We start from the raw sequence: 9,103 nt of genomic DNA, 5'->3' as shown, positions 1-9,103 counted from the left end.
TGGGTTGTATCTGATGTTAGTCCAATACAGAGTACACTCATTGAAATGAATGAATCAAACTTGGTTGGAGGCAACCTTGCCCTTTATTTCAAATAATACCAGCTCACCACTGCCACCATCGTAGAGCTGAATGAACATGTCAGCAAATCCTGAACCTTACACACCTTTCATCTGAATCTGGCTTGAGGAAAAACAAAGGAAGAAGCGTTTATTATCCATCCTGAAAGAGCAGTTGCCTTGTCATACCCTCAGACAGATCTGCAAAAAATGGGAAGCACAGTCTCACTGAGAGTAGTATCACTGCTGGAGTGTTGGGCTGGGCCCACAAAGACCTGGGTTCAAAGTCCAGCTGTGCCGTTAAGCTTACAGGGTGACCTTGGCTGAGTCCTACCTCACAGGATTGTTGTGAGGATAAAGGGGTGGGGAGGAACCACCTGAAGGAGCGTCTCCACCCCCATCGTCCAGCCTGGGCACCGAGGTTCTCCTCTGAGGGTCTTCTGCCGATTCCCTCACTGCGAGAAGCGAAGTTACAGGCAACCAGGCAGAGGGCCTTCTTGGTAGTGGATGTCAAGGAAATAAACAACTATCCGACTTTTAGAAGACATCTGAAGGCAGTCCTGTTTAGGGAAGTTTTTAATGTTTGATGTTTTATCGTGTTTTTAATACTCTGTTGGGAGCCTCCTAGAGTGGCTGGGGAAACCCAGCCAGATTGGCAGGGTATAAATAAAATGAGGATGATAATAATAATGTACACTACCCTTGAGGTCCTGGAAAGAAAGATGGGGTACAACTTGTCTGGGGAAGGGGGGAATCAGGTGGTGACCACACCAGGGGCAGACTTTGGTCATTTCATAATATGCAAGGCTAGTATTGGGCACCCCAAATGACTCTTCTCAGTTATAAAGCTAAGGTAAAGGGACCCCTGCCCATTAGGTCAAGTCGTGGCCGACTCTGGGGTTGCAGCGCTCATCTCACTTTATTGGCCGAGGGAGCCGGCGTACAGTTTCTGGGTCATGACTAAGCCGCTTCTGGCGAACCAGAGTAGCGCACAGAAATGCAGTTTACCTTCCCACCGGAGCGGTACCTATTTATCTACTTGCATTTTGACGTGCTTTCAAACTGCTAAGTGGGCAGGAGCTGGGACCAGGCAACGGGAGCTCACCCCGTCACAGGGATTCGAACCGCCGACCTTCTGATCGGCAAGTCCTAGGCTCTGTGGTTTAACCCACAGTTCCACCCTTCTTCTCAGTTATGGATCCTGTCAATTTTGCGCCCCCTTGGCTCGGTGCTCTGTGAGGGCAAACTGTGTGGCAGCACCCTAAATCTGGTGCTGAGCACACTTAACTTGCGTGGAGACGACCAAAGTGAGGACGTTGTATTGGGAAAGCACACCGTATGGAGGTGATTTTCTAACTCCCCCATTTCCAAGCTACCAAGAAAGCGGCATAGAAGACCATAACCGTGCCACCCAGATTTGTAAATACGCCTTCCATCAGGGAATGCAGCTCCCGCCTGTTTCTCAATTTGGACGTGTGTGATACATTACTGAGAAAGGACTACAGCTCAGCGCTAGAACACCTGCTTTGCACGCACGTTTAATCCGCCGCATCCCAAGCAGGGCCGGGAGAGAAACACCCCTGCCTGAAGCCCGTGACTGCTGCTGCCAGTCAGTGCAGAGAATACTGAGAAACCCAGTGGTCTGACTCAGTATAAGGCAGCTTCCTATGTCAAGGGTGGCCAAGAGGAGGCTTCTTAGCATGCATTTGGTGTCCCCCCCCCCCCAAGATTTGCAAAAGGGACATGTGTTGATCTTTCTCTCAATTGCTTGGGGGGGCGGGTTGGGGCGCGCGCGTGGATTGAATGCAATCTTTGTTTGGGGTTGCCAAAGACGAGGTCTCAGGAGAGTCTATGTGGGGGGTAGTGGTGGGGTGTGTGTGTGTGTGTGTGTGTGTGTGTGTGTGCGGTCGTTGCATTTGGCGAGCGGGCTCTCTTGAAGCACCGCTTGCTTGCATCTGCATGGAACGGGGGAAGACAACAGCTTCACGGGTTGCTACTTACAGGAGGGGCTGGGCGGCGTCTTGGAAGACCGTGCGTTTTCTCTTCCGCTTTGCAAAAGATGTGGGGCAGCGATGACTGAGGTGGGGAGGGGGCTTTATTGCATCAGTCTTTATTGCATTGCATGGGGGGTGTTGATTATTATTTTTTACTACCCCCCCCCCCTTTGTAGGTTCTTAGTGAATGGGTTGATGATGATAATAGCAGCTTTATGGGTTGCTAAGGGAGGGGCAGCAATCGAACAGACCTGGCGTTCCCCTCGGTAGATTTGCAAAATGTGGGGTGGGGTGGGATAGAGGAAGAATTGCATCAGGCAAGCAGACGGCGGAGCTGGGGTGGGAGGGGGCGCTGCCTGTCTTTCCCCTCCCTCAGCCGGTTTCTCTCTCTCTGCCCCCCCCAACCCCATTCCCCAGCGTGCAAAAGAGACAGGAGCCTCCTCACATGACCCTCTCCCGGCTGCGTCTTTGGATGGCTGCAAGTGGGGAATGGGCAGGGAGGGGCCACGGCGTGGAGACAGACAGACCGAGAGACAGGCGGCCACAAGGGGGAGGACCGCGCGCTCTGCAGCTGCGCCCGCCGCTACCGGCGCCGCTTCCCGGGGCTTCTCCTCCTCCTCTCCCTCACCCCCATGGGTCGCCCCGGCGCCGCCCTTTGGAGACCGTGAGGGGTCCAGCATGGAAGAGGTAAGCGGGGCCGGGCGGCAGGCGGCTCTGCCGGGGGTGGGGGGCGGAGGATCGGAGCTGGCGGCAGGGCGTGGTGCTCGCTTGGATCTTTCCGATGCTGGGGGGCTGGGGCTGTATTTGCGTAGGACGTGGAGTGGGGTGGGGGGGTCAGTTGTAAAAAGGACCGCGGGGTGGGGTGCCTGACTTTTCCTGGGTGGGGGGAGGTGAGGGTTTGAAAAAGCATTGCAACTCTGGGAGTAACGCGTGGGGCTGGCGGAGAGGAGGGGGGGGATGCTGGTTGTAGGGCGTGGGGGGGCTGGCGCTTGGCGCGGCGGTGGGGTTTTAAACAGGGTGGGAGTCTAACAGGGAGGGAGCCGCGCGTTAAGGTGCGAGGGAGAGCGTGCGTGCGCGCGCGGGAGGGAGGGAGGATGCGCCCGCGTTTGGGGCTCCGGGAGAAGCTTTGGCTCGGGGTTATGGGGCATTCCGTGGGGCCGGGCTGAGGCTGGCGGTGTGGCGTGGGTTGCAAAAAATAAATAAAAATAAAAAGTGGGTGCGAAGAGAGGCCGGTGTGCCCGGTGTGCTCAACGCTGGCAAAACCCGAGCTCTGGGTCTGGTTGGGATACAGGGCGAAAGAAGGGAGGGGGAGATTTAATTTTCTGGCGGGGTCTGTGTGGGGTGGGTAAAAGATTTTTCATTTTCTGGGGTTGGGCTGTTCCCAAGGGCAAAGTATCTTTGGCTGTTTTTTTGTTTTGGGGAGAGAGGGAAAAATATCGTGGCGCCTTCTAAGAGACGTTGTCACACGTTTCTTCTGGCGTCGCCTCGTGTGGGCTGGCATCCACTTTGCCAGGAGAGTACGAGGATCGCGTGGGGCTTGGGGGGTTATTCAGGGGCAGGGTTGTGGGGGGCAGGGGTGTCTGTGCAGTAGGTGGAAGGCAGAGGTCCGTGGGGGCCGCCGTCGCCAAGGGAAGGAGCAAGGAGTTGGAGGAGGCAATGGATCTGTGTGAACGATTTGGGATTTCGCAGCAACCCTGGGTGGGTCTGTGGGGTGCTGAGAGTCAGGCGGTGCTAGCGGGTTAAGAGGTAGGATCCTTGGGGTGGGACATGTGTGTGAGTTGCACAATATGGGGTGCAGTGGGTGTCTGTGTAGAGGCAGTGGGCAGGCGATCAAGAGTTGAGTGTGGGGCTGGTGCAGAAGGTTGGGGTACACAGAGCTTGTGTACAAAAATTGGCGAGTAGCAGAATTATTTGGGACATAAGGTGCTTTATGTGGGGCTGGCGATCACCCTGAGGGTTACAGTGTAGGGTCTGGATATTGGGAGTCCAGCAGGTGCTTTGACAGGTGGAACTAGCAGGTATAATTGGGAAAGCTGCAGGTCAGTGCCCAGCTAGCTCAGTATGACTGGCAGTGGCTCTCCAGAGAGTCAGACAGGGAATATTTCCCAGCCTTGTGTTAAGATGGTAGCGAGTGAACCTGTGACCTTCTGGATGCTCTGTCACTGAGCTATGGACCTCCCTTTTATTGTAATGGAATGACATTTTTTAATCCCCAGACCAGCATTATACAATCTGATTCCCTTTAGATATTTTTGACTACAAGCCCCATCATCCCTGCTGCTGGAGCTGATGAGATTAGTAGTACAAAAACATCCGGAGGGTAGTAGGTTGGAGAAGACCAATTTTTACAAAATATATGTACTGGAGTACAGTTGGCTGCCTGGGGCCACAGGATTCACCATAGATCGGTTGGCACCCTGTGCAAATACTGACCTGTGTATCTATCTTTTTCTGGCTCTCTGTGCCTTCACCACCATCCTTCATGTTTATACCTATTTAGGACCTTTGGTTTTGGTCTGGACAATTCCTACTCTCTTTATCAGTTTCCACAATGGCCCTTCAAAATGCTACGTGTGATAATTTCTCACTGGCCTGTTTTCCTCACCCTGTTGCCCCTAAATGTGTTTCTGGTCTTTGAACCTTGAGGTCCGCCTGAGAACTTGCTAATGCCTCCCATTTGTGTGTGGATGGCCCTGTTTGGGGTCACTTAAGGATCCCCACTTGGAGAATGAGTTTGTTATTAGGATATGCTATATAGGATTAAGCCTTGGTATTCATTTACTTGAAATGGGTCCCTAAAGTGTGGCTGCTGGCTCCCATTTCAGTCTTTCAAATGGCCTGCTGCACATCCTTCTTAATTGTGCATTCGTGATGACTTGGGCTCATGATGGTACCCAGGGCATTTATTCATGATCTTACTTTCAGTGGTGCCTGCAGAGGTTTCAGGTTGGGAATTCGTTTTGAATTAGTCTAGTAACTTCCTGCTGAAATCTGTACCCATCGCAAATGTTCCAGGGTTCTTTTGTGTCTGACTTTCGTCACACTGTACTGCACGAGTGCCTCTCCAGACAGCAAACACAGGGAAGCATTGCAGAACTACTAATAAAATGGAACGATGTGTGGATTGTCCAGTATAAATCTACCTCGAATGCACCGTTGTTGCATCAATGACATGCTGTGGAATTCATCTGCAAAAAGGCCGACCAGTTTGGAAGCACCTAAAATTGCAGATTACTCACTTGCTGAAATTTGTTGAGTGAGGTTCTTTAATTCTCCCTTCTTCACTCTAGGATGGATCCTTGAACAGGCCCACACCTTGGTGGCAGTGCTGGAAATTCAGATACAAAACCTAATTTGCAAATCTTAGGTTACGGTCACCACAATAGAATGTGCCTTTTTTGCAGTGGGGTTTATTTCAGATCCTTCTCTTAAGTGACATTTTGCTCCTCCAGTTGCCATCTGGGCATCCAGAGATCTCCACATGGTTGCAATTGGTCCTGCCCCAGTTGCAAAATGCACCTGGCACCTGGCTAATTTCTAACACTGCTCAGTGGTGGGCTCCCTGCCAATCACCAGAACTCTTGACCCTCTTCCTCACTGTTGCCGTCCACCCATCATCCCATTCAAGAAAACATAGAGGGAGGAGGAGGCACTGTTGCTGTTTGCCTCCCTTCTCCCTTTCAGATAGTGGTGGAGACTGGTTCAAGATTGGGGGTGGAGGCAAGCGTGATGGTGGCTCGCTAAGGGCAGCTTGACTGACAGCCCCCCAAAACCTAAGTCCCATATTGCATCTCATCACCTGGGAGAGGAATAAGATGGTTGCAGATCAGTTGTGGTGATCTGTCTCCCTTCCCTTTTGAGGGCTCCATTGACTCAGAGATAATATGTCAAAGGCGGGGTGCTTGCAGTGGGTGGGGTTAGGGGTACTTCTTTCTCAGTCCATCGGCCTGGTATCCCATTAGCTCCAGGAACGGAGCACCTCCCCTTCTGGGGAGAACATTGGCGGTCCAAAAAGCAGATAAAAAACAATTGTAAACTCGAATGAAGTTATGCCACCAAGTGGCTTGGCTGCTCCCTGCAAATGCTGATACACCACCCAGTCTGTTTGGTCCATTCCCATTTTTGTTCTCCTTGCTCCTCCTGTCTGCTTTCTCTCTATCCCTCCACCCAGAGGTTAGGTTCCCCCCCTCCAACTTAAGGTAAAGGGACCCCTGACCATTAGGTTCAGTCGTGGCCAACTCTGGGGTTGCGGCACTCATCTCGCTTTATTGGCCGAGGGAGCCGGCGTACAGCTTCCGGGTCATGTGGCAAGCATCACTAAGCCGCTTCTGGCGAACCAGAGCAGCGCACGGAAACACCGTTTACCTTCCTGTCGGAGCGGTACCTATTTATCTACTTGCACTGGTATGCTTTCGAACTGCTAGGTTGGAAAGAGCAGGGACCGAGCAACGGGAGCTCACCCCGTCGTGGGGATTCGAACCGCCGACCTTCTGATCGGCAAGCCTTAGGCTCTGTGGTTTAACCCACAGCACCACCCACGTCCCTTCTGCATCTTGTGCAAACGAGGGACACTTGAAAAGAAGTGAATGTGGTCTAGGTATTATATAGGGCAGCTTCATATGGGGTTGAGTGAGGGTCCTGGGTCTCTAAAAGAGGTCTGCAGGCAGGGCAGGCATCTTCCGGGTCCAGGAACACTATTGGGCAGAGAATGTATTCCTTTCTTTGAATTCCTTTGCGGCTCACTGGGTTGTACTAAGACGTGGCATTTTCCATTATTCCGAGCATTTTGCATATATTGCCACAGTGACCCTTGCAACAGTCCTGTAGGAGAGGCTGGTGTTCTGTTGGAGCGGAGGCTGATGGATAGGGGCTCCCATAAGGCCAGCTATGTAGTGTTTTCGAGGCTTGAGATGAGACTGGAACTGGCCCCTCTCCCAGATCATAGCTTGTTCTCGTAGCCACAAGATGACCCCAGCTATTACCACAAATCACGTATAATGGTTTCTCTCCTGATCTCTGGGAACTTTGCTTCCCTGCCTCCTCTCCTTCCAAGCTTAGTTAGTTTGTTTATTAAATGTATATCCTGCCTTTTCCAAGAAGCTGTTCAAGGTGGCTAATGTTCTGGTAATGGTGCAGTGATAGAAAGAAAACCCTTTTGTCCAAACATTAAAATTTCATAAAACCCTAGGAAGAATAATTAGACCAGCTCTAAAAATTACACCAACTCGCCGCCCTTAAAAGCTTACCTGAATAAAAACACCCTGTAGCGGTAAGGAGGGGATGTTTGTGGTTTGCCTGGTGTGCGGAGGGGAGTGCACTTTGCGCATGCTCAGTGGAAATGCATTCCGGCTGCCAATTCGGCAGAGAGCGGCGTGTTCTGTATCCCAGCTGCTAATGCATTATATGAGAGATAATACGTAATTATATATTGGAGAGCGGCTGACTCTGTATCAGCTTCTGAAACAGATGCCAGGGCCCAATGGCACTGAGCTCATTCTCCAGGGCGGCATCTGATGTCGAAATGCACACTTCCTTGTCGAAGCTTCCTTGCAGATGATGATAATAATATTAATAATAAAAATAAAAATAATTATTTATACCCCGCCCATCTGGCTGGGTTTCCCCAGCCACTCTGGGCAGCTTCCAACAAAGATTAAAAATACATTAAAATGTCACACATTAAAATCTTCCCTGAACAGGGCTTCCTTCAGATGTCTTCTAAATGTCAGGTAGTTGTTTATCTCTTTGACATCTGATGGGAGGGCGTTCCACAGGGCGGGCGCCACCACCAAGAAGGCCCTTTGCCTCGTTCCCTGTAGCTTTGCTTCTCGCAGTGAGGGACCCACCAGAAGGCCGTCGGCGCTGGACCTCAGCGTCCGGGCAGAATGATTGGGGTGGAGATGCTCCTTCAGGTATACTGGGCCGAGGCTGTTTACGGCTTTACAGGTCAACACCAACACTTTCAATTGTGCTCAGAAACGTACTGGGAGCCAATGTAGGTCTTTCAAGACTCGTGTTATGTGGTCTTGGCGGCCGCCTCCAGTTACCAGTCTAGCTACCGCATTCTGGATTAGTTGTAGTTTCCGGGTCACCTTCAAAGGTAGCCCCACATAGAGTGCATTGCAGTAGTCCATTGCAGTAGTCTTGAGGGTTGTGGGGAATATTTCTTATCCTCATCTCCTGTCCCATCTCCCTTGAAAAGATTATTCTGTCTCCTGTTTATATTTCATAGACAATTTAGGGGTAGGGATCCTCAGACAATTACAGTGGTGCCTTGGAAGTCGAACAGAATCCGTTCCGGAAGTCACTTCGACTTCCAAAGTCAAGGTGTGGCTTCCCATTGGCTGCAGGAGCTTCCTGCAGCCAATCGGAAGCCACGGAAGCCATGTTGGACATTCAGGTTCCAAAGAACGTTCAGAAACCAGAAAACTCACTTCCAGGTTTGCGGCGTTCAGGAGCCAAAATGTTTGACTCGCAAAGTGTTCGGGATCCATATAGGTAAGTGTGTGTGTGTGTGTGTGTGTGTGTGTGTGAGAGAGAGAGAGAGAGAGAGAGAGAGAGAACAAGAACTTCAACCCACGGACCATATCAACAGTAAAATACAAAAGCAAAAAGGAATTGCAAATTTTGAAATAAAGAATTAAATGCTGTGCCGTGTGTGTACAAAGTTGCGTATATTTCCTTATTTCACAAACTTTACACTGCTTCCGCTTATCCTGGGGAGAGAGCTACTCCCTCTGTAACCACGGGAAATCCTGCTGGGCCTCCCCGCTTCTCTGCACATACACTTCTGAATGCTTCTGGAGGCATTTCTCAGCTACTTCCAACCCTTTCTAGCCATGAGGACTAGACACGCTTAAAAACAAATAAAACAAAAACTGCTGAAATCTAGGGGATGCAGATTTTTATTGTGCCTGATAAACTCTGGTGTTGGAGCTGTCGTAGAACATTCACAGCTCTACATAAAACAGTAAACTCAAGGTGATAGTTCTCATGTAACCATCGTTATCAAGGGAGTACGTTTGGAGTGGAAAATGTTTGTTGGAACATGG

General features: G+C 50.9%; 1 protein-coding gene across 2 annotated transcripts in view; it reads left to right on the top strand.

Annotated features, from left to right (window-relative positions):
- Positions 1–2,114: 2,114 nt before the first annotated feature.
- ARHGAP23 (Rho GTPase activating protein 23) overlaps positions 2,115–9,103 on the top strand; it is a 175,580-nt gene continuing 168,591 nt past the window's right edge. The window contains exon 1 of one of the 2 annotated variants that reach the window (XM_083708589.1): positions 2,115–2,138. In XM_083708589.1, coding sequence (XP_083564715.1) covers positions 2,130–2,138 — 9 coding nt within the window. In that variant the 5' untranslated portion in view covers positions 2,115–2,129. Of the gene's footprint in view, positions 2,139–2,525; positions 2,739–9,103 lie in introns of those variants that run through there. The other variant, XM_083708587.1, reaches the window with a different exon arrangement.

The sequence above is a fragment of the Podarcis gaigeae genome, assembly GCF_964106915.1.
Source record: "Podarcis gaigeae genome assembly, chromosome: 13".
In the NCBI taxonomy this organism is placed as follows: Eukaryota; Metazoa; Chordata; class Lepidosauria; order Squamata; family Lacertidae; genus Podarcis; species Podarcis gaigeae.
This window is presented reverse-complemented; position numbering and strand designations above follow the sequence as displayed.